Source organism: Ostrea edulis, chromosome 7, assembly GCF_947568905.1.
Source record: "Ostrea edulis chromosome 7, xbOstEdul1.1, whole genome shotgun sequence".
NCBI lineage: Eukaryota > Metazoa > Mollusca > Bivalvia > Ostreida > Ostreidae > Ostrea > Ostrea edulis.
Window position 1 is genome coordinate 73,627,070 of NC_079170.1, and position 26,925 is coordinate 73,653,994.

The 26,925-nt window shown below is 35.7% G+C and overlaps 1 protein-coding gene and 1 pseudogene across 1 annotated transcript; one reads left to right on the forward strand and one right to left on the reverse strand.

The window, feature by feature from the left end:
• Window positions 1-601: 601 nt before the first annotated feature.
• Window positions 602-3,360, reverse strand: LOC125656297 (uncharacterized; annotated as a pseudogene).
• A 1,767-nt stretch (window positions 3,361-5,127) lies between these two features.
• Window positions 5,128-26,220, forward strand: LOC125655950 (fibrinogen-like protein 1). The gene is made up of 6 exons (XM_048886491.2): window positions 5,128-5,708; window positions 6,458-6,515; window positions 10,580-10,701; window positions 10,810-10,906; window positions 15,324-15,488; window positions 24,241-26,220. Exons 1-6 carry the CDS (start codon window positions 5,394-5,396, stop codon window positions 24,495-24,497), a joined length of 1,014 nt encoding a protein of 337 aa, XP_048742448.2. The 5' UTR covers window positions 5,128-5,393; the 3' UTR covers window positions 24,498-26,220.
• Window positions 26,221-26,925: the final 705 nt, after the last annotated feature.

The following is a 26,925-nucleotide window of genomic DNA, read 5'->3' on the forward strand; positions in this document are numbered from 1 at the left end:
TATTATTTATCAATCTTCACCCGAGTCAATCTTTATTCCAATGACATTTTTTTCTCCATACCAACCTTACCTCAAAGGGTCATGACATATCCAAACATGAAATCACCTCGATATGGAAATATGACTAATATGACCTTGGTGTTATGGATGTCAAGGTCATAACGTCTGAAATGAAAATCCTTGCCATACAAAAGGTCTTGCCAGAAAAAATGCACATATGAAATATGAGAATCCTATATTACTCATGGTCATGCAGTTATTGAGAAGATTCCCCCGTATATATCAACATGTAAAACTTTGATCACATATTGTAGTCCCATTTTACTCCAAGAGTCATGATTTGAACAAACTTTAATCTACTCTATATTTGGTAGACTTCAAGTGAATTTCGACTTTTCTGATCTAGTGGTTTTCGGGGAGATTTTTAAATGATATTTCTTGATTATCTCTCCCAGTAAAGGGATATGGCTTTTCATTTGAACAAACTTGAATCCCCTTCACCAACCGATGATTTATGGGAGGTTTGATTGAAATTGATCCAATGGTAATGGATAAGAATTCGAAAATGTTAAGAGTTAAACAATGGATGGTACAATACTAACAAAATGACAGACAGACTGATGCCAGACAAAATGTGATCAGAGAAGCTCACTTGAGCCTCAGGCGAACTACAATATTTGATGTTCTGATACATTATGAAGTCTTATAAAGCATTAAACAAAGAATGTTATTGTAAACATCTGGTACCAGCTTTATCTATTCCACTGGAAAGTCAACGCATGCTAGGCCTCCCTTCAAAATTGTCAAGTACCAGCTGCTCGCTGGCACTTGGTGATGGTGGTCTGTTCCCCTCCTGTTTTTTGCCTCATGAGATCATTTCTCTTTTCTTTTGCTACAATTCAATGAAACATCATAACATTGTTAATAGATGGAATATCAATTTATTATAAACTTGGAAATGCTTATGCCAACTCTTCACTGCGTGATACAGATAATGTCACGATAGCCAATATCAATGACTGCTACTTATTTACTTGTAACATTCAACATATCAATATTTTACTGCAGTAAGTCACTGTTTTTACTGCAGTAAATCACTGTTTTCACTGCAGTAAATCAACGTATGAAAGCTTTTACTATACTAAATTATAATTGATGCATAACCTTTTAATGTAATATTTTAGAGACCTTTTTAACCTTGTTAATCAATTTCTTAAATACATATTGCCTTTACTTTCATCAGTCAAAAAGATGTGTGGGTGGGGTTGCAGCGAAATATTTTAATTCCTAAGCTGTTACTAGAGATATATTTGTATTTTATTGAATTATGATGAATATGATCTACACTGACAGAGATAATCATTAAATCTAAGCATGCGTTTACCTTTCAGCTTGATATTTTGATACTTCTTCTTTATCTCCTACACATTTCTTTGGACAGATGTATTACTACTATGAAAAAAGTAAACAAACCTACTGTACACATGAAAAATGCATTTACAGCATAATATAAACAACGTACACATACCTAAAACAAAACTTAGGCAATAACAAAATATCTTCTATACCTAATTTATCATCTTCATCAATTTAGTTCACATTAAAATACTAACAGAATTTCCTTGATATAGAAATAAACTTAATAATAATACTAAAGCACCATTGAAATCGCTTTATCAATCAACAAATAATTACATAATGATTGATCTTTGGGTATTCCTGCCTGGTTCAGTAATTAGGAATATCTAATGTATGCAAGGTGAAGATAACGACCAGTGATCAATCTCATAACTCCTACAAGCAATACAAAATAGATAGTTGGGCAAACACGGACCCCTGGACACATCAGAGGTGGGATCAGGTGCCTAAGAGGAGTAAGCATCCCCTGTTGACCGGTCACACCCGCCGTGAGCCCCATATCCAGATCAGGTAAACGGAGTTATCAGCAGTCAAAATCAGTGTGCCAAGAACGGCTTAACAATCGGTATGAAACACGTCAGACAGCATTTGACCCAATGTGGGGTTGTATTGACGAACTAGATCGTTATAACGTCCATAGAATTTGCGAAATGCTGACTTCAATCGAGACTGTTGAAATCCCTGTACCATCAACTTGTTTGTGCTACACAAGATGAATTCATTCTGTTAGGTCTTCGTCAGTTTATGCATGCCGTGACTATTATTAAGTATGTGCATACATTTTTTACATAATCATACCTGTGTAATTTTCACAGTAATGTATAATACTGAATATATCCTGGTACATTCTTAATATGTTGGGCCTTTGCCAATTATTGTGGTTGTGCCAATAACTATTTGTATATATTTTGTATGTTGAGTATTGAGACAAAACGTTTATGTAAGTGCTAGATTTCATAATCAAATGAAATAATTTCATGTAAGGAAAAAACGACCACAGGTTTATATAGACCCACTTACGCATTCAAATGATTGACAATATCCTACCAGGCTTTCGCCTTGTCTAGGGCAGTCCTGCCTGGTCCCGACAACTTCCCAAATAACAGGGACTCTCTCCTCTGAACTTCCTCAACAAGAATGATATCGTCTATTGAACTCCAGTTGGATTTCCTCTTCCTCTTCGCGCAGTTCTCTTCCATCCCATAGTTGTTAATGTATATAAGCAGACGATAGAATTTCTTACCTTCATATGGAAAAGAGTTCCTCTACCGACGGCACTTGATTCCTTATTCGGGTTACCATATAATTCACTTGTATTTTAGATAATAATTAGCCGTCGAAAAGTAGCAGCAATAGCGTGGAAAATTTTAACGCAGGGGTTAGCCTTCTTATGTGATCCAATTTAGTTACCGGATCGATTGCTCGATTGTACGAAACGAGTGCGCCCAATTTCGTTTCTGTGGTGGATCTTTCTTCCGAACATGAACTGGATGTTTTGAACATTGGTGTTTTATTTATTTATTTTTCGATGGCCAATTTTACGTCTACGTAAAAGAGTACCTTGTTGCCATAGCAATTTAAGATTGTAAACTTAGACTTAAGTTAAGACAACCTTGGTTAAGATTTGCTTCAGTTCGTTTTGTGATGTATTTAAGTTAGCAATCTTAGCAAAGTCAAAAGCTTAATTTAAAGTCAAAATTTTGACTCTTAACTTTACGACAGTTTCATGATCCCGGAGCCCGATCAGGCACGGAGTTATCCGTAGTGAAAATTAGTGTGCCAAGAACGACCCAACAATCAGTATGAAACACGTCAGACAGCATTTGACCAAGTATTTCAAACTGTCTCTAAGGGGAGCTTTCGACAGTGAAAATCTGCAAATACTCGAAAAAAACAACTGTTTATTATAAAACCACCAGGCAGAGCAAAATCCGAAACCATTTTATCACCCTTGGTAGTTTTTAGCAAGTGTAGAAACATGTATATCTCTGTCCTCGGTGTTTTTTTTTATTCTATTGTTTTTTTTTTGTTTTTTTTTGTATATTGGAATAATTTATTTGTCTTGTTACACTTGTATGATCAAGTTTATCTTTTAAAATAAAAAATAATTTTTATCAAAATTGTTTATCGGAACTGTCTACATAACGCAAAGACCGACGTGTGTACAACTTGTATCTGCTATGCAAATTCCAAGGTGCCTTCTTTACCACAATAGAGGTCAGCTAATCCGGGTATTTGAAATTAACATTCGTACAGAAGGTGTGAAAATCAGCAAAGGCAATTGAAATATGACAAAAGTGGTGTTTATATATTTTGTCTCTCAAAAATGGATGCAGTTTTCTATAGGTTTAAAATTGAGGCTAACGCAACAATCTTATTAAAATTGGATGTTAGATCCGCTCGCATATCTGTTGATCATTACTGTAGTTAGTCATTATTTCATTATTTGTTTTATTTATTCACTCATGTGTTTGTTTTATTTTTCAATCTATTTCAATCATATTTTGATTGTTCTTTTTTGTTTGTATTTTCCCGTCTTATCCAAGATGACAGGTTCTTATCAACTGGCTAATACGATGTCTAGATGCAACCCCCCCCCTCCCCCCCCCCCCCCCCGCCAGAGAAAATGTTCCAGACATGCCTGATGAGAAGTTTTTTAAATCATCGTATCTGTCGTGATACATTTATGTAAACACGTATAGGTTTTATTTGAGAATAGGCCTGGAATATACAAATTGCGCACGTATTTTAATGACACTCTGATCGAATGTACGAAAATAGCGAAATAGACGCGACTTCTTCAATAAATTTGATAGAGCAATGAATAAATGAAGTTGAATAATCAATATTCCAGGACAATACAATTTATGCACCTTTATTTCCGAAGTTAAAAAATATTAATTTCCTGTTATTCCAACGTGTTAACAAGGCATTAACCTATTCCTTGTTTAAACTAATCCCAAAATGAAATAAATAATGCCGAAAAATCAAATCGTGGAGGTCATGCCTACCGTTTCGTGCAGACCATTCAAAACCCCCTCCCCGCCCAAAATAATTCATTCTTTCATGACGAGAAGTTTTTTGAAATCATTTTATCTGTTTTCATACACGTACACATGTATATAAAATGTATAGGATTATTTAACATATGTCTTTGGGAAGTCAGGCCTGGAATATACAAATTGCAAATGTATTTTAACGACACTCAAAATGAATGTACAAAAATAGCGAAACAGACGCGACCATTTCATATTCAGTTTCAATGGATTTAATAGAGCTATGAATCAATAAAATGTGATTAATCAATATTCCGTGACTTCACGATTTTTGTATATTTTTCTTTTATTCCAGAAATAAAAAAAAAATAGATTCATTTGTTTTCATTCCAACGCGTTCATAAGTCATTGATTTAATAAGAAAAAATGAAATTTACAGTTTCGTGCATGAGGAATAATTTTAAAATGAATCATAATTTCTTCTCAACCTTGTTTAATATCTAGAATACTGCCATTATATTGAAAATATTCCTTGACTAAACTAACCCGAGGATGAAACAAATTATACCGAGAGAAAAAACCAAAGCGTGCAGGTCACGCCTACCGTTTCGTGCAAACCGTTCACAAAGCGCGCAAGCAACGCCTACAAAGGGGTCAGCATTTCGTGGGAAGCGTTTCGTGCAAACTGTTCACCGTTCCGTGCAGATCGGCAAGTGGTGTAGTAGTACCCTCAAAGTTTGTACTTATATATAGTTTCACCGCTTAAAGTTTCCTTTGAGAAATATATCAATATTTACATATGCATTTCACATGTCTTCTACAATGGAGTTTGTTCTTTCCCAATTTCAATCAATAATGATCAGGTTTTTGATTGGAAGTGACGAAGAAATTGCAACCACGTATTGAATAAACTCGTTGGAAAGTACACTACTTTTGAAAAAGAAAGCATCGCATCATCTAGGCTAGTCCCCGGTTAGGATGTGGGTGCAGAAATCCCATCTTCACTGTTTTATAATAGCTTGCCTGATGATACATAGCCAGGCTTTGAAAGAATTTGCGTATTTCACGTACAGAGGAGACGTATCGTATGATGACCAAAATGAAACATTATCAGTCTTTGATTTATCTGACTTTATGACCAAATCCCGATGTGCCCAGAACTGTATGAATAATCTTCAATGCAATGCTATAGAAGTATGTACGGCTGCCTCCGGGGACACATGCAGACTAAGCAGTGGGAGAAGGGACACGGGGACTGCTATCACTGGACCCCTGTGTAAAAGATTTCAGATGGTAGGTATTTTAACAAAACGTTGTTATCAGTGAATCTAATTTTACTTTTCTGTGATATATAAACGCGTTTAAACTTTTCAAACAAAATGACACACAGTGCAGTATATTTACGGAATAATAATAATGATAAATAAAATTTATACAGCACCTTATATAAAACAAATTACTCTAGGACGCTTTACAATGGTAGCGGTGAGGAAAGCAACAATAAAAAAAAACAACAAACAATTAAATGAAATTAAATGACAGTATGATATAAAATCTTACATCTATAAAATTATGAAAATAAAGTATCTAAAAAGTACTCTAAAATGTTAAGTCAAAAGCTAAAACACTATTGGCATAAATGTTCTAGGGGAAAAGTAATACTCACAATTGTATAATTAAGAAACAGAATTGCAGATCACACATTAAAAGCAAGTCGAAATAGGTGGGTCTTTAAACTTCTTTTAAAACAGTCGAGTTTCTTTACATTTCTAAGTCCATATGGCAGACCGTTCCAGACGAAATGATATGAATAAAATGTTAGTATTCCATGGTATATCTGTTTTCGAAATATTAAAACAAATAAAAATGCCTTGCAATATACATGTACCAATGATTGTATTACGAAACATGTTTGAGTGATTGCATGTACATGATGTAAGTACAAATTACAAAAGAGTGTGAAATACGTCATGAATTTATTACATCATGGCTACTTAAAACATTTCTTGATAAAGAATTCAAACTACATAATTATTTGACAGGATGATGTATGTGTAAGTGAAGGCTATATAGATAGGACGACAGGGGTTTGTATTTATGGTATGTTCAATGTTTTTTACCAGTCCAATCAAACTAGATTAAAAGAGCGAAAAACGAAATTGATTTCGAATTATAACAAAACTACTATTGCACTGAAAACGTAATTACTAGGAAAAAAGTGCCGAATGAAATGGAAAACTTCGCATACACTGATTGTACGAGGGCGAGTCAATAAGTAACAAGCCTATCCTATTTACTATTAATCCAGACGGTCACGATTGTCATGTCTTGCTGCAATACATATTTTATACCTGGGTACAAAATTACACGCGTATCGAATCATTTTTTTTAAAATAAGATATTGACTGTCAAACATAGCTAGTGATGCAAAGGTATGCTTTTCATCTAAAGTTGAGTACCGTGCTATAATTCGGTACTTGCATCTAAAAGGTAAACAAGGTTAGGAAATACAAGGCGAGTTAGCCGATGTTTATATGTCTTCTGAACCAATCTTATGTTCAGGTTAAATTCTGAGGAATTCAAACGCGGTAGAACGTCTTTAGAAGATAAAGCCAGGTCTGGATGCCCATTGGATGCCAACGACGAAGAAATGAGTAAGAAAGTTCGGGATGTGGTATACTCTGATAGGCGAATCCAGGTGGAAGAAATAGCACAGACGTTAGGTATTTCACATGGTGGCGTTTCAACGATCTTACATGATCGTTTAGGTATGCGCAAGCTAATAGTCTGTTGGGTTCCCAAATTCCTTAGTGATGAGCAAATGGCAACCAGAACATCAGTATACAGCGCCTTGTTGAAGTGGTGTAGGTCAAAATATGATTTTCTTTTGCGTCTGGTGACTGTAGATGAGACTTGGGTTCATTATTGACAATAAATCTCAGAGCCGTCAGTTGGCAGGGCCTGGGTCCCCGAGGCCAAAGAAGTTCAAGACGCAACCATCTGCTGGCAAGGTGATGACCACAGTATTTTGGGACGCAAAAGGCGATATTATGTTGGACTTTTCCCCAAAAGAAATAAAATAACTGGAGTGTACTATGTAAAACTCAACTTGCTAGACCAGCTGAGAACCGTCATCCGTGAAAAACGCCAGGGTAACCTTTCTAAATGTGTTTTGCTGCAACAGGACAACGCAAAAGTCCACACTTGCAAAGTTGCAATGGATGTTGTGAAACGAAACGTGTATGAATTAATAACACATCCTGCCTATTCGCCTGACCTAGCTCCTAGCGACTTCTTCCTATCCCCAAACTTGAAAAAGGATATCTGTATTTCCGGTCCGACGAAGAAGTTGTGACGGCATTTGAGGAGTAAATGGAAAGGACCCTGACTTTTTCAGTTCTGGACTGATGGCACTTGAACACCGTTGGTTTAAGTGCATCACACTCGAGGGCAATTACACCGAAAAAGAAGAGGTGGATCTCAACCAGAAATAAGTTGGACTGGTTACAGATTGACTAGCCCTCGTAAAATAAATGTGAAAAGAAAAATTACTTGTTTCCATGTCACAACAAGTCAGCAGTTAGCTTCCCATGAGACACATTGCTCGACGTGATCTACTGACTCAGAAACTTCCACTATCCTGTATGTAACTTTCACTATCAAGAGTGTAACTTTCATTATCCTGAGTGTAACTTTCGCTATTCCGAGTGTAACTTTTATCATCCTGAGTGTAACTTTCGCTATTCCGAGTTTAACTTTTATCATCCTGAGTGTAACTTTCATTATACTGAGTGTAACGTTCATTATCCAGAGTGTAAGTTCCATTATTTTGAGTGTAACTTTCATTATTAGGAGTGTAACTTTCACGATCCCGATTTTGACTTTTCACTATCCCGAGTGTAACTTTTATTATCCTGTGTGTAACTTCCATTATCCAGAGTGTAGCTTCCGTTAACCTGAGTGTAATTTTCACTCTCCTGAGTGTAACTTTTACAATCCCGAGTTTAACTTTCATTATTCTGAGTGTAACTTTCATTATCTAAAGAACTTTCATTATTTTGAGTGTACCTTTCATTATCCCGAGTGTAACTTGCACAATTTCGATTGTAAGTTGAGTGTAGCTTTAACTAGCTTAAATGTAACTTTCACTAGCTTGGGGGTAATTTTCACTAGCCTGGGTATAACTTTCACAAGCTTGAGTGTAACTTTTTCTAGCTTGAGTATAATTTTCACTAGCCTGCGTATAACTTTCACTAGTTTGAGTGTAAATTCCACTATCCTAAGTGTAATTTCACTGTCCTAAGTGTAACTTTCATATTAGCTTGAATATAACGTTCACTAGCTTTAGTGTACATTTGACTATCCTGAGTGTAACGTTAACTAGCTTGAGTGTAGTTTTCACTAGTTAGAGTGTAACTTTCACTACCCTGAGTGTAAATTTTACTAGTTTGAGTGTAACGTTAACTAGCTTGAGGGTAAATTTCATTAGTTTGAGTGTAACTTTCACTAGTTTGAGTGTAACTTTCACTAGATTGAGTGTAACTTTCACTATTTTGAGTGCAACTTTCACTAGCTTGAGTGTAGATTTCACTATTTTGAGTGTACATTTCAGTAGTTTGAGTGTAACTTTCATTATTTTGGTTATAGCTATTACTAGCTTGAGTGTAATTTTCACTAGCTTTCAAGTTTATTTGTATATACCAATATCCTACAGACACAACCTGTTTATCATTTGACATGTATGTATTTTGGGGTTAGAAATTTTAACAATTCTTAATCTAATTCGACAACAAACGATTCTATAATTCAATTTTGCAAACTTCACCACTTTCATCCGGTGCCTATGATTTTGATTTAGCTTCATTATTATTTCCAGTTGTCAGTTCTGAACGTGTTTTAAAGTGTATTGATTTAGATATTCTGAAATTTTGTTGTTAAAGGACATTCTACAAAATAGTATTCATAATTAGTTTTGCATAAACAAAACAATGCTCACTACTTGATGATAAAGGGTAGTTAAGAATTTGTGAAATAATGTCGTTTACCCTCCAGAAAAAAAAATCGGCTGCTTTATTAGTAAATACTTTGATTAAATAATTTATCATTCATGGAATAGAGTCTATAAAAGACGATACAATGTACAGTAAATTTTAAAAAGCAACTACTCGCGATCTGCAGGTCATTGTGATGTCATCTGGCAAAGTGTAACGTATTTGCCTTGAAAGTCGGATCAAACACTTTCTTATTCAGTGAAAAATGTATTTTAAAACGAAAGAGAACAACATTTGATAATAATTGACATACTATTATTCAGAATATCTATCTGTGCTCTATGCTATTACACGTATTTAGACAAAAATAAAGAAGTCGTATTGAACTTTTACCAATCCAAAAGTTGCTTACCTGTGTACAAAAAGCTAACAAAAGTATATTTTTGTTCAAGTTTAATACCACTGGTTTTTATTATTATTATCATTATTTGATAGTAGGTCTACTCTGTAACAGTGTTGCAATGTGATAAAATATGATATAGAAAAAAATAGTGTCAGCTTGGATTGGCAAGGTGTGTGTCCTCATACCAAGTTAATTCATATACGATTTAAACTTTTTTAGTGTACGTAGCTAATGAAATCGTGCGTTACAAGTACAATCAAATAATCTTGGAAGGAAAATAAGAGTAAATATGATATTGATAACTCTTATTACGAAGACTGTGCTCGTGTATTCTACAGCCTCTAAAAGCATTGTTTGCGCTAACTGTTGACCCTATTGTGCAGTAAATGATAGCAGCACACAAACTATGATTATTATTATTTTCTGCTAATTCATTTCTGAAGCTAGGCAAGAACATACCTTGTGGTGTGACTCCTGAATTGAAAACATACCAGTACATGGTGAAATAGCTGGTTTCATAGTGAAAAGCGCCAGATATACATATTTGTCAGCAAATGCTTTTTTTTCTTTTTTATACAAAATTTACTAGATCAGTCTCTACCAAATTTTGATTAAACAGCTGTCAACAATTAATGCCTTCTCTAGAATGTTTACATTAGTACAGCTACAGCGAATCCTGAATTAACATGGTACAAGAATAGCAATTACATGAACTATATTTATAAATATAAAATAAAAGTTAATTAAATACAATTTTAATGCTCATTTAGACAGAGACACAGATTGCAACTACCTATCACAGACTACCCAGATTTCGGGAGTGTACATCATCGTATTAGATGGTGAACCCAAACAGGTATACTGCTCGTTTGAAAGCGGAGCGTCTTGGACAGTGAGTATTTATTGAAATACAGTTAACACCGTTCATATCTTATTTCTGTGTTTCTAACTTATGAATCATGAATGCGTGTGTATTCTAAAATTGAATATATTTCTATAGGTATTGCAAAGAAGAATAGATGGTTCTGAAAATTTCATGAAAAATTGGACCGATTATGAATTCGGTTTTGGATCCTTCGAGTCCGAATTCTGGTTAGGTAATCAAATCAAAAATATAAAACTCATCTTGTCTTGAACTATAAATATTTCACTGGGATGTGAAGTGGGGCGGTCACATGATCAACCATTATGAACCCAGAAGCCAAACTCACCGTCGAGGCCTCATTACATCACCTACGTATAGACCTCCCCTATGTGACGCAGTACAATATACAGATTTGTATATTGTGAGTCCGCGATTATCACGCGGGCAAATAACACTAAAGAAATAGTTCGTAGTTAGAGCTTGAAAATATTGACATTAAGAGCATTAATATAAAAGTATGGATTTTATTTTAAACATAGAATGATCAAAAGATCATCAACAAGTAGGAAATGTGTTCAAATTATGGTGTAAAGTAATGAACTTGATGTTTACATTTGACGTTATGTTATTTCGTCATTCTACAGTGACGTCACCCAGTATCCGCGGTCTAAGAGATCGCTATCCCATAATGCCTAACTGGAAGAGTTTGGTTTGCGAGCAAACGAACTCTTGCGGACGTTTGCCCAGAAGCAAGATACTTGATCACATAATACCTCATTTTACACCCCAATGAAGTTTTTGAAATGGTTATTAACTTGAGATGAACGATTTTGAAATATTACAGAAACCACCCGCCGTACACAATAACGACCCCCCCCCCCCCAAGTTATGTTGTCATCATTCTGAAAGAGCGTAAGGAGAGGTTAATTTGAAATATTGAATGTTGAATAAGTGAAAATGGTGCGATGACGCGTATTTCACACTTAGAAATAGATATCTGTGTTGCTGTGGGTTTTTTTTTTTACTGCAGAAATGTTGAACCAGTATTCCATTCTGAGCTATTGATATCTTTTTATAACACCTTATCGTATGTTGTGTCCGATCGAAGGCCATTCTGCTTCAAATCAGCATCAAAGTTTTAATCTTTGACATCCCAAGAATATTTGAAATTTCATTTTGATTTATATATATAACATATGAATACCACATATACAATACATAGACATGTTCTTTCGGGACGTTTGCTAGTTTAACGCATAAACCGATCGTTTTCAATGCATTCTTACTTCAATTTACATATCTCATCTTATTTATTTACACATGTAAGAATTGAATAACCATTTTGAAATGGTCATTGCTATATGAAGTGGAGTGGTCATATGATCAAATCTGTTGAAGGCCAACAGATATTCTCACTAGATTTGATAACATACCGTCTGGCTACATAGCCCAGTAAATATTCTAAATCGTGTACCATCTCACTGCATAGCCCAGTCAATATTCTAAATGTACCGTCTCTCTGCATAACCTAGTGAATATTCTAAATGAACCGTCACTCTGCATAACCCATTGGATATTCTAAATAAACAGTCTCTCTGTATCGCCCAGTGAATATTCTAAATCAGCAGTCTCTCTGTATCCCCCAGTGAATATTCTAAATGAATCGTTTCTCTGCATAGCCCAGTGAATATTCTAAATGAACCGTTTCTCTGTATAGCCTAGTGAATATTCTAAATGTACCGTCTCACTGCATATCCCAGTCAACATTCTAAATGAACCGTCACTCTGCATAGCCTAGTGAATATTCTAAATGTACCATCTCACTGCATAGCCCAGTCAATATTCTAAATGTACCGTCTCTCTGCATAGCCTAGTGAATATTCTAAATGAACCGTCACTCTGCATAACCCATTGGATATTCTAAATAAACAGTCTCTCTGTATCGCCCAGTGAATATTCTAAATGAGCAGTCTCTCTGCATCCCCCAGTGAATATTCTAAATGAACCGTTTCTCTGTATAGCCCAGTGAATATTCTAAATGAACCGTTTCTCTGTATAGCCCAGTGAATATTCTAAATGAACCGTTTCTCTGTATAGCCTAGTGAATATTCTAAATGTACCGTCTCACTGCATATCCCAGTCAACATTCTAAATGTACTGTCTCTCTGCATAGCCTAGTGAATATTCTAAATGTACCATTTCACTGCATAGCCTAGTGAATATTCTAAATGTACCATTTCACTGCATAGCCTAGTGAAAATTCTAAATGTACCGTCTCACTGCATAGCCTAGTGAATATTCTAAATGAATCGTTTCTCTACATAGCTCAGTGAATATTCTAAATCGTGTACCGTCTCACTGCATAGCCCAGTGAATATTCTAAATGTACCATCTCACTGCATAGCCCAGTCAATATTCTAAATGTACCGTCTCTCTGCATAGCCCAGTGAATATTCTAAATGAATCGTTTCTCTGCATAGCCCAGTGAATATTCTAAATGTACCGTCACTCTGCATAGCCTAGTGAATATTCTAAATGAACCCTTTCTCTGCATAGCCTAGTGAATATTCTAAATGAACCGTTTCTATGCATAGCCCAGTTAATATTCTAAATGTACCGTCTCTCTGCATAGCCTAGTGAATATTCTAAATGAACCGTCACTCTGCATAACCCATTGGATATTCTAAATAAACAGTCTCTCTGTATCGCCCAGTGAATATTCTAAATGAGCAGTCTCTCTGCATCCCCCAGTGAATATTCTAAATGAACCGTTTCTCTGTATAGCCCAGTGAATATTCTAAATGAACCGTTTCTCTGTATAGCCCAGTGAATATTCTAAATGAACCGTTTCTCTGTATAGCCTAGTGAATATTCTAAATGTACCGTCTCACTGCATATCCCAGTCAACATTCTAAATGTACTGTCTCTCTGCATAGCCTAGTGAATATTCTAAATGTACCATTTCACTGCATAGCCTAGTGAATATTCTAAATGTACCATTTCACTGCATAGCCTAGTGAAAATTCTAAATGTACCGTCTCACTGCATAGCCTAGTGAATATTCTAAATGAATCGTTTCTCTACATAGCTCAGTGAATATTCTAAATCGTGTACCGTCTCACTGCATAGCCCAGTGAATATTCTAAATGTACCATCTCACTGCATAGCCCAGTCAATATTCTAAATGTACCGTCTCTCTGCATAGCCCAGTGAATATTCTAAATGAATCGTTTCTCTGCATAGCCCAGTGAATATTCTAAATGTACCGTCACTCTGCATAGCCTAGTGAATATTCTAAATGAACCCTTTCTCTGCATAGCCTAGTGAATATTCTAAATGAACTGTTTCTATGCATAGCCCAGTTAATATTCTAATTAAGAGTTTATTACTTGTATATGCATTTGTGAAAAACAGACAATTTTAAGATATTACACTATCCACCCACCGTAAACTATGATGACGCAGTGAAGCAATATTGGGATTTTGGGGTAAGGATTTGTGTCTGTAAATGTGCATGTGAATGGAGCAGCTGGGATGGCGCGAGAGAAAAAAAGAGAGGAGGGATTCAATCGAAGTATTGAACGTTTATGAATTCTTAATGGGATGCAGACTCGTGTTTCACAACGATCCAAGGTTACAAATTGGTTTTGTTTCTGTTATTGCAAAAATAATGAGCTAGATTTCCCTTCTTAACAATTGAGAAATTCTTATTATACCCAGCTTATATTTTTCTTCGAATCGACCTTCCTAAAACTTCTTTTAAAATTGTGAGAACTTTGTATTGGTGTGTTTAAGTAACAAAGGGATATCATAAATGAATATTTACATTCACTGAATCTTTTCTTTTATATTTCTTTCGAAATTGACGCTTTCATTATAGACAATGAATACATGTTTGTTGCAATGTACTTAGATCCGGTTTTTTAGTACCACCCGTCTAAGTATCCATTACCAAATATGGAGCGTCATCAAGGTTAAAGGGAGCATTGACTCTTCCGTTTAACATAACGAACGGGTCAACCATGATATTTTAGTACTTAGATCTAGTTTATATTTTCAACCAAAAAAAAAATACTTTAAAATAACGTCAACGCGGGTAACGATTTTTCTGCAATGCTTCCCACCTTCATCACCGATGAAACAACAAAGAAAGCATTTTATTGTTTGGATTCATTAAAAAATAATTTTCATTTTTTTTTTAAATGCAACCGCGACGCTTTCCATCAGCTTGCGTCCTAGAGTGTGTTAGGGTTTCTTGAATTTGCTGGCGTGAACCGTTAACGTTACCATTCATATCCTCATGCATTTTCAAAAATGAAATTCATTTTCTATATTTACATTTTACTTTCAATTCTGTCCGAATATTCCCAGACATGAGATAGTCGTACCATATTGATCAAGAATCATACGCACACTGTTCAAATTCATGGGGGAAATGGCTATCATTTTCATTGGTAAAGGTATCGGAGTTAAAACCTCGGAAATATAAAAAGTTTACGATAATCATATTGCATTCTTAATGTTCACAATTATATTTACTATATCGCAGCCTGTTGTTTTTCTGAGTAGTTCATATAGCTTTAGATTTTGTATTTGATGTCTGACCATTGTAATGAATGCAATTAAACTTGTGAATATTGCTTGAATAGGTAATAAGTACATAAACAAACTCACGACGGACAGCCATACTATACTGCGTATAGAGATGGAGGACCACAGTGGTAATACAAGATATGCTGAATACAGCAGTTTTAAAGTAGCCGACGCAAGCGACAACTATAGGATCCAGGTCACTGGTTATTCCGGAAATGCTGGTTAGTGGTTGATATATACATAAGAAAGCATTATATTTCTAAAATATACTGGGCACAGCGAAAAACCAATAGGCATTTGATTGGAGGACACGCCGGGAATATGAGGTCATGTACTCTGCCATGAATAAATGGGATTCAAAATGGCTTTGTTAGATCTGCATGTATATACATAACAGCTTATTAAAATAAACATTATTTTTTCCGAAAAAAACCGTTTTTCTGTCGGTGTAAAAGCCACACCCTCCGTGTTGATGTATATACCTAGCAACGAGAATGAGTGATTGGCAACGGGTTATGTTATTTAAAAAAACAGATGCGTTAAAGTGATGCGTGTATACATATATGTATTAAAGACGAACAGTGATCAATCTCACAACTCCTATAAGCAATACAAAATAGAGAGTTTGCTAACACGGACCCATGGATATACCAGAGGTGGGATCAGTAGCCTATGAGGACTAAGCATCCCCTGTAAACCGGTCACCATTAATTACGTCCCTTTGCGTTGTCAGTCAAAGGTCAATCGATGAAATTAATGTAAGAGGTTATTGCTGTATGTAAATCATCGTTACAATTTAAGTTTTCATACACGTTTATGGGTCCCCCCCCCCCCCATTATTGTAGCTGACTACAATTGGTGGAAAAATATGAAATGCCCAAGCTACACACTAGAAAATTATAAAGGCCAACGTAGGGAAATATTACTTTTAACTGATAGATGGCGGACGTGGGACGTAATTTGCTGGAAGTTTTGATACGTGTATGGTTTGCCAAAGATTTGAGGAAGATGTCGTTTTAGCAATAAAGTACATACGGTGTTCTCTCTCTCTCTCTCTCTCTCTCTCTCTCTCTCTCTCTCTCTCTCTCTCTCTCTATATATATATATATATGGTGCATCAAAATTGGTACCGTAAAAGTTTTACATTATGACCCCTGGGTCGAGGCATCTGCTCGTGGACTGTTAGTCCCCGAGGGTCTCTACAGCCCAGTAGCTAAGTACTTCGTTACTAGCTTGAAAATACGGATGTATATTTAATTGCTGTTATAAAATTTAGAAATTCATTTCAAAATTAAGGATTATCTCCCTCATGCATAGCTCTTATCCTTAGACGCATTTTACTCTACCTTTTTGGCACACTGTTTTCCCCTATAATACATGTAGCTCTAAAACTTCCTTGTTATTTCGGATTTCAAACATTTCGGTTGAGCATCACTGAAGAGACATTATTTATCGAAATGCGCATCTGGTGCATCAAAATTGGCACCGTATAAGTTTTACATATATATAGATATATATATATATATATATATATATATATATATATATATATATATATATATACAAAGCACTAAAATGACCAACGACACGAACAACGAGATTGTCAAATTTTCGGGACGACCCGTCCCTTCTTCAGGACAAACGAAAAGAATTACATAATGTGGTCAATATCAACAGAGCATAATAACAAAAACTACATATAAATACATCTAGCACTACAACTACACTAATCTACACACGTATTTACAACGCAGACTACATGTTTTTGGTCTTTAGGCTTGCCAATCAATATTAAAAGTGGAGCGAATTAGGACATGCCTTATTCGTCCAAAGAGCTGATCCAAAATGTCCGAAAAGAAAAACAATAAACTTAATTAATCTCAAGTGGAACGAGTTAACCCAATTACGTTGACAAATAGTAAAGCTAACTCGTACCCAGAGAGATTCTATTTTAACCATGCATAATTTATAAAAGATAATAATAAGTAAGAAATACAAAAAAAAGAGGAAAAAAAAAGAGAGATAATAAATAAATGAAAATAAGCTATGTAAACGAAGTAAGAAATTAACAAAGTTTGAGAGAAAGATAATGTAAACAACAAGTTTGAATAAGTTAACAAAATGGACCAACTCCAAACAAAAACAAAGAATAGGCAGCCCAGGAAATTGAATCAACATCAGACATTCCTGCACTGATCATGTCTAGGGTAGATGTGTAAAAATCATAGAATCACGGAAACTGATAAATGGGTTTTACATGTAAGCAATCGGTTATGAAGTTCAATTTTTTTTTTAAAAAGATGGGCTGATTGTAAACAGAATTGAAAAAAAAAATGTGTTCAAAAATGGTCATAGTACCACTGTTAGGGACATGATCAGACGAGTAGGTCTAGATGAAGCTTAAAATCTAGTAAGGGTTTAGCCCGTATTCATCCTGGTGAAGTCAGTAGGTTTGTTGATACCATGCGGTTCAAATGACTTCAACCTGTGCATCCAGAATTTTTCCTTCTGCTTTCTTTCGGTATCTGACCAACTAGGGTCATGATCAATAACCACTACTGTCATGTCCTCCCATCGGTGGTTATTGCCATTGAAATGTGTTGCTAATGGCAAATCTTTTTTGGTTCTGATGGAGGACCGGTGGTTGTTGACCCGTCTGCGAAGGTCTGTTGTTTCTCCTATGTACTGCTTCTGGCAGACATTGCAACTGATGAGATAGATGCAGTTATTGGTTTTGCAGGAAAAGTTTCCCAATATTTTAGAACTGCGACCCGTGACATGACTGCTAAAACCCTCAGTGTCTGAGCTATATTTGCATAATTGACATCTGAGGTCTGAGCATATTTTGAAACCTCCATTGGGTAAAGGGTTATCCAGTTTGGTCCTTACTATCATGTCCTTCAGGTTTCTGGGGCGTCTGAAGGATGCCATTGGTGGTTCCTTAAAAACACCAGCCATTCGTTTGTTGGCATGCAGAATGGGCAGGTGTTTCTTTAGAATACCGTTGATGTTCTTGAGGGCAGGATGATACGTAGTGACCAATGGAACCCTGTCATTCTGAGGTTTTTCTTTATACTGGAGGAGGGACTGTTGGTCCTGTAGTGACATCTCATCAATCGCGGATTGTACCTTGCAAGGATCATATCCTCTGTTAGTGAGATGAGTTTTGAGGATTGTTCCTTGTTCTTGGAAAATAGTAGGAGTGGAGCAGATGCGGCGGATTCGCGTAGCCAAACCCTTAGGTACACCTTTGAAAGTGTGGGGTGGATGACAACTAGATGGCATAAGGTATAAATGAGAGTCAGTGGGTTTGGTGTGGAGATTAAACTCAATTTCCCCGTTTCTAAATGTGGCTGTGGTATCCAGAAGAATGTTATTTGAGGTGGAAATTTTCACAGTAAACTTGATGGAATTATGGAAAGAGTTTGCCATCTCAATAAAATCGTCCAGGCTTTCACGACCGTTAACCCACTTCATCTCAATGTCATCAATAAAACGTAGCCAACTGAGGGGTTTAACTGGTGAATAAGGTAGAAGTCTACGTTCCAGTCTCCCCATAAAGATGTTGGCATACGATGGTGACATTTTTGTTCCCATAGCTGTGCCACTTATTTGCAGGTAGTGTTCACCATTAAACATGAAGTTATTGAACTTGAGGACATGTTCAAGAAGCTGAATGAGTGATTCAGTTGAAGGACATTTAATTACCCTATTGTTCCAAACCTCTCTACACGCCTCGATACCCTCGTCATGTGGAATGTTTGTGTAAAGTGAAGTAACATCCATGGTCACAAGGAGGGTATGGTCTGGCAGGCCCGATTAGGGTGTTTTATTAAGGTAATCAGTGGTGTCCTTCAAGTATGATGGTAAATCCTCTACGTGCTGACGGAGATGTAAATCAATGAATTCAGAGATTTTCTCCGTGGGATGTCCGATGGCGCTGACTATAGGACGGCCTGGCATGTCTTTTTTGTGAATTTTAGGCAGTAGATAGAATAGTCCTGATCTACAGTTGTTAGGACAAAGCGCTCCCAAAACATTGTCACCGATCCCGACCTTGTTGTACATTTGCTGGAGGGTTTCGGTGATCTTGGTAGAGAACTCTTCGGTGGGGTCAGACTGTAACTTTTTATAAAAGCGTTCGTCTGAGAGCTGTCTATGAGCCTCGTTTAGGTACTTGTCTTTGTCCATGACAACAACAGTAGAACCTTTGTCTGCCTTTTTAATGACAATATTATCCCGACTTTTTAATGTTTGCAATGCCGACCTTTTGTCTTTGCCGAGATTATCTCGGGTTGAATCCGGCTTTAAAAGGATTTTGTTTATTTCTTCCTCGACCGCCTCGATGTAAGACTCCAAAGCTCCACATTTGCCTGGAGGTGGTTCCCAAGTGCTTTTGGGTCTGTAGAGAGGATGTTTCTCTAAAATGTCAATAGCATTTTTTTTTGTATTTGTTACTTATTGTTATCTTTTATAAATTATGCATGGTTAAAATAGAATCTCTCTGGGTACGAGTTAGCTTTACTATTTGTCAACGTAATTGGGTTAACTCGTTCCACTTGAGATTAATTAAGTTTATTGTTTTTCTTTTCGGACATTTTGGATCAGCTCTTTGGACGAATAAGGCATGTCCTAATTCGCTCCACTTTCAATATTGATTGGCAAGCCTAAAGACCAAAAACATGTAGTCTGCGTTGTAAATACGTGTGTAGATTAGTGTAGTTGTAGTGCTAGATGTATTTATATGTAGTTTTTGTTATTATGCTCTGTTGATATTGACCACATTATGTAATTCTTTTCGTTTGTCCTGAAGAAGGGACGGGTCGTCCCGAAAATTTGACAATCTCGTTGTTCGTGTCGTTGGTCATTTTAGTGCTTTGTATAATTTTTTGTATTTGACCTTGTATCCATGTTGTGGATCCGACACTTTGAGGTATCGGGTGTTGTTGGAACTTTAGTGCTTTTATATATATATATATATTAATTAATGATCAGATGGAGTTCAATCACATAAGATTTATTTCTCTACAGGCTGTTTCGTAAAGGGATGGTTTTCCCCTCACTCGTCGGGAGAAAAATGACATCTAACGAAAAACATCCGCATGGCTGAGTATATGTTACACAGAAACATTTCATTGAACATCCGCATGGTTGAGTATATGTTACACAGAAACATGTTTCTGTGTAACATATACTCAGCCATACGGATGTTTTTCGTTAGATGTCATTTTTCTCCCGACGAGTGAGGGGAAAACCATCCCCTTACGAAACAGCCTGTAGAGAAATAAATCTTATGTGATTGAACTCCATCTGATCATCAATTTATGTAGCTCCGTGAGGCCACGTCGAGCACTCTAGAAGATTATATCGGAGATTTATCCCACTATATATATATATATATATATATATATATATATATATATATGCACAGATCCTGAAGTGTACTACTACACCACTTGCACGGAACGGTACGAATGTTTCTTGCACGGAACGGTGAACAGTTTGCACGAAACGCTTTGCACGAAATGCCGACCACTTTATAGGCGTGGCTTGCACGCTTTGAGAACGGTCTACGCGAAACGGTGGGCGTGGCCTGCATGCTTTTATATATTTTTTTTGTTGGTATTATTTGGTTCAAATAGTTTCAATATAATGGCTGTATTCTAAATATTTAAAGAAAGGTTAAAAAAGAAATGATAATAATTCATTTTAAAATGATTGCTCATGTACGACACGGTAAATTTCATTTTTACTTATTAGATCAATGCCATGAACACGTTGGAATGAAAATAAATGATTTTTTTAATTTCGGAAATAAAAGAAAAATATGCAAAAATCACATCGTCACGGAATATTGATTAATCAAATTTTATTGATTCATTGCTCTATCAAATTCATTGAAACTGGTTATGAAATGGTCGCGTCTGTTTTGCAATGTTGTACATTCATTTTGAGTATCGTTGAAATACATTTGCAATTTGTATATTCCAGGCCTGACTTCCCAACGACAGATGTTAAATAAACCTATACATTTTATATGCAGGTGTACGTCTATGAAAAACAGATAAAATCATTTCAAAAAACTTCTCCTCAGGAAAGATTGAAGCATTTTTCGGAACAGTCTTCACGAAACGATAGGCATGACCTGCACGCTTTGATTTTTCTGCATTATCTGTGTCATCCTGAGGTTAGTTTAAACAAGGAGTAGGTTAATGACTTATGAACACGTTGGAATAAAAGGAAATGAATATTTTTTAAAGTCAGAAATAAAGGAAGAAGATGCATAAATTGTATCGTCATGGAATATTGATTATTCAACTTTATTTATTCATTGCTCTATTAAATTCATTGAAAAAGTCGCGTCTGTTTCGCTAATTTTGTACATTCAATCTGAGTACCGTTAAAGCACGTCTGCAATTTGTATATTCCAGGACTTTTCTCAAAGACAGATGTTGAATAAACCTTTACATTATTACATACGTGTATGATAACAGAAAAATGATTAAAAAACACTTCTCGCCAGGTAAGACTGGGTCATATTTTAGGGCGCGGGGGTGGGTGGGTACATCTGGATATCGTATTAGCCAGTTGATAAGAACCTGTCACCTTGAATAACAAGGGAAAATACAAAACAAAAAGAAACAATGAAAATATGATTGAAACAGATTGCGAAATAAATCAAATGTATGAATGAATAGATAAAACAAATAATGACTTACTACAGTAATGATCAACAGATATGCGAGCGGATCTAACATCCAATTGTAGATAGATTGTTGCATTTGCCTCAGCTTTACACCTCTAGAAAACTGCATCCAATTTTGAGAAACAAAATATATAAACACCTCTTTTGTCTTATTTCAATTGCCCCCGCCGATATTTACACTTCTGTACGAATGTTAATTTCATATACCCGGATTATCTGACCTATTGTGGTAATCAAGAAAGCACCTTGAAATTTGCGTAGAATATAAAAGTTATACACAAGTCCGTCTTTGCATTATGCAGCCAGTTCCGATAAACAATTTGGATGAAAATAGTTTTTATTTGAAAACAGACACTTGATCATAGAAATGTAAAAAGACAAATAAACAAGAGGTCCATGGGCTCATCGCTCACCTGAGTCACTTTGGCCCATATTTAAAGATTGTCTCTATATATTTGCATTTAAAACTTGCATTCCTATTGTGGCACCAACCTAACCCCGGGGCCATGATGTTCACAAACTTGAATCTGCACTATGCCAGGAAGCTTTCATGTAGATGTAGACATCTTTGGCCCTGTGTTTCTTTAGAAGATTTTTAATGCTTTTCCCGATATATTTGTACTTAAAACTTTGATTCCCTATTGTGGCCCCATCCTGCCCCCAGGGGCCATACTTTTAACAAACTTGAATTTACACTATGTCAGGAAGCTTACATGTAAAATTCTAATTTCCCATCCCAACGGTTCTTGAGAAGATTTTTAAAGATTTTTCCTATATATTTGTATGTAAAACTTTGATTCCCTATTGTCACCCCATCCTATCCCGGGGGTAATGTTTTAACAAGCTTGAATCTGCACAATACCAGAAAGCGTTCATGTAAATTTCTATTCTCTTGGCCCAATGGTTCTTGAGGAGAATATTTTTTAAATATTTGCCCGATATATTTGCACTCAAAACTTTGATCCCTTATTGTGGCCCCATCCTGCCCCCGGAGCCCATGATTTTAACAAACTTTAATTCGCATTATGTCAGAAAGCTTTCATGTAAATCTCCGCTTTTCTGGTCCAGCGGTTCTTGAGAAGAAGATTTTTAAAGATTTTCCCTACATATTTGTATGTAAAATTTATATCCCCTATTGTGGCTCCATCCTATCCCTGGGGGTCATCATTTTCACAAACTTGAATGTGGACTATGTCAGAAAGCTGTCAGGTAAATTTCAGCTCTCCTGGCCCAGTGGTTCTTAAGAAGAAGATTTTTAAATGACCCTAACCTTTTTAGCATATTTGTGTTTATCTCCCTTTTGAAGAGAGCATGGTCTTTCATTTGAACACACTTGAACGCCCTTACCCAAGGATATTTTTGCCAAGTTTCGTTGAAATTGGTCTTGTGGTTCTGGAGAAGAAGTAAAAAATGTAAAACGTTTACAGACAGATGGACAGATGGACTGACGGACAGACTGACAGATGGACAGTCGACAGACAACAGGCGATCAGAAAAGCTCACTTGAACTTTCAGCTCAGGTGACCTAATTAGTCCTATATGCATAAAACAAATCCGTCTCTGGACTTGCTATAAACTACCAAGGTTAAAAAAAATGGTATCGGATTTTGCTCTGCCTGGTGGTTTTATAATAAACTGTTTCCTTTCGATTATTGCAGATAATCACTGTTGAAAGTCCGTCTAAGAGACATTTTGAAATAATTGCTCAAATTCCCAAAAACGTTTACCTGTCCGACATCCCATGCCAAAATGATTTGCACAATATGTACGTTTCTAAGGGCGTGGTTTGAACGATCTGCACGTTTCTATGGGCGTTGCTTCATCATGCACGGAACGATTCTTGTACGAAACGATTTACACGGAACGATGAACGATCTGCACGAAACGCTGAACGGTCTGCTTGGAACGGTGAGCGTCTGCACGGAGCGCTGAACGGTTTGCACTGAACGGTGAACGGTCTGCACGGAACGGTGAACGGTTTGCATGGAACGAAACGAAACTCTTTTGGAGGTGTGGTAGCACGCTTAAGTGTCTGTATGATTGACTGACATTCAATATGAATAAAACAAATAGTGCGTATTATAGAGGGACAACAATTGATAAATATAAATGCATAAAAATGAATAAGAATAGATTTGTACTACCACAGAACTTCCTAAAATAATTGTATATTTTGGTATTTCATCCCTCTCTAATGTTTTTTTTTCTAATATGAAACTGTACTTAAAAATTCTTAGCATATATTTCTACGGCCATTTCATTAACAGGAGACAGTTTTGCTGGAACTTGCAGTATATGTATCAATGGAATGCCCTTTTCTACATTTGACAAGGACAACGATAACCATGTGACCCTGAACTGCGCCGTGTGGGCGAACGGAGGCTGGTGGTATAACGCATGTCATCGATCGAACCTGAACGGACTGTATGGAAATGATGACTACGCAAAGGGCGTTAACTGGGAAACGTGGAAAACATTGATATATTCCCTTAAATCATCCATCATGAAAGTCAGAAAACTGTAATATTCGACTTGGTTGACGTATAACTACCCACAAAGGTAGTAATGCTCATTTTGGTGATTTCGTTTTTATCTTACCCCACATCATCTTACTCCTTTCTAATGTCATCAAAAAGATTAATGATATTCATCAGCTTTGAAATAGTTACATGTGCGTCAACATTTATACTAGGAGTCAACTTAATCATTTTTGTCCAGGAAGCGAAAATTATCCTGTTTGGAAATTCAGTAGGATTTAGTGAACGTTTATGCCTAGAGTCACGTGACACGTGTTGGACAATCACAGTAATTGAAATAATGTAAATATCAAGTGTGTGTTGTTGTTTTTTTGTGAAAAATACTATTTTGTCCACAATAATCCTGCACAATCTGTACATTGTATATTTCCACCTACGTGCACGCGGTGTATTGTCTTTGTACATTTATAATTTTACTGTGTCTATTCAATTCATTTTCAATTTCCTCAAGTTTACCCAATCTCTCTTGTCGTTTTGTTTAAAGTAAAGGATTTTGTGAAAAAGTTTGACTAGGTGTTTAAAAATGATTAAGAGCAAGGTACATTAAGGCCCAAATTTCGCCACAAAATTAGGATAAATTTAAAATGTGGTTTCACTTGGTTTAATCATTATGATTATGCACTAGGGTATTGGCCCTGATGATACATGTGGAAATTAGTGACGTAATATGTTCTGTGACGTCATTTTCCTTATCTTTGATTGACATGATTTACCGAAATCGTAGAAATTAGCCGTTTTTTATGCCTTTGAAACCATTTTAAAGATAGAGCACATGCAACAACCACAAAGATATTTTGTGTACAAATTAATCATGTTGAAAGTCAGTAATGGGAAAAATTTCGACTTGATTGTTAAATGAGCAGACTATTAAATCTAACGTTTAACCATTTCCCGCGTTCATCTGTAATACAAATTTCAACGTTGATGGTGTTCATATATACAAGTTTAATGAGCAAATAATATGCATATGTACAGCATATTAAATTTTATAAGACTCTACGTAGTTTGCATTGAAGAAGATAGTGTAGAATCAGAAAATTGGAATCTTCGATACAGATATTTCCGATTCCAATTTTATGTTTGATATAGATACGCAATGATATCAACGCAATTAATGTAACACATGGCAAAGTTCAATCACATATTCTTTTTTATCATAGATGGTTTATGATATGAATTATCCTTCTTAATTGGTGTGCATATACTGTGGTGGCTACAATGCGTATCTAAATACATGTCTAAATATGCCTTGCCAGTCATAATATTCTAATGTACATGTAGGCTAATTATAACTTATTGGGTATGTTGCATGTGTAATTTCAAAAGCTATTCTAATATTGTATTAAGCATTATGTCAGACACATCTAATGATTAACCATTTGAATTAAAAACCCACTCATGATACATAATACGCTTGTTATTAAGTAAGAATTTTATTATGGCTTTGGCCTGGCTTTTAAAAAAAAAATGCACGTCTGCAACCGAATGCAATCTTTGTTTATAAAATAAAAAGTTTAATAATATCGAAAATGAAAGCGCGATAGCTTAATCGGTACCTTTATACCAGAGCATAATAGTGCGAGCATTATATTGCTTTAGATATATACACTTGAAAATCAATTCATTACAATATATTGTTCATTATTTACATGCTGCAGTACCTGTAGTTTTATGACATGCATGTTTCCTATCAAAACAATTCCAACTTCATCGATCTGTCAAAGTTGTTGAAGTTACTCGATGATATATATGGTAATGGAATATTCGCATCTACCCTGCTATAAGAGTGAATGTTGGTAGTTGATAGATAGACGATGTAGTGTCTAGATATCTAAATTAAAACTCATTTGTAAGCTACAAGATAAAGTATACGCTTGTATTGTGTGTTCCAAGAGGACAAAACCCGGTGACTCCCGATCATTACATGTAAAAAAAAAAAAAAAAAAAAAATAGATAAAAAAAACATTTCTTAAGAAAACATGTTTAGTAGAAACGAACGACTCTGACTGCATTTGCAATCAATGCCAACAGATCTACAACTCTAATCGTTTCATACTTATATTTTCGCAAGCATTCAGTATTACCATAAAGGGGGGTGGGATAAATCAAAATTCGCATGTAATATTTATGGAAAAACTACATTCTCAAAACAAAAGAATTTGGGCTAAATTCCCCTTTTCCTACATTGCTGTAATAATTATTTCTTTATAAAATCGCCTTACATTTATCGATAACTGACGCACGTGTTCTGTGATATAGTCTTATTTAAAAATACATGATAGCTAGTCATTGGTTACTATTTTCATCATTAAATCGTGGAACTGGTGTTGAAGTATTAGAACGCGAGTTTCACACATAAGGAACACTTTCTTTTCCTGTATTTACACTTTAACCACCTCACTCACCGTCGGTCAC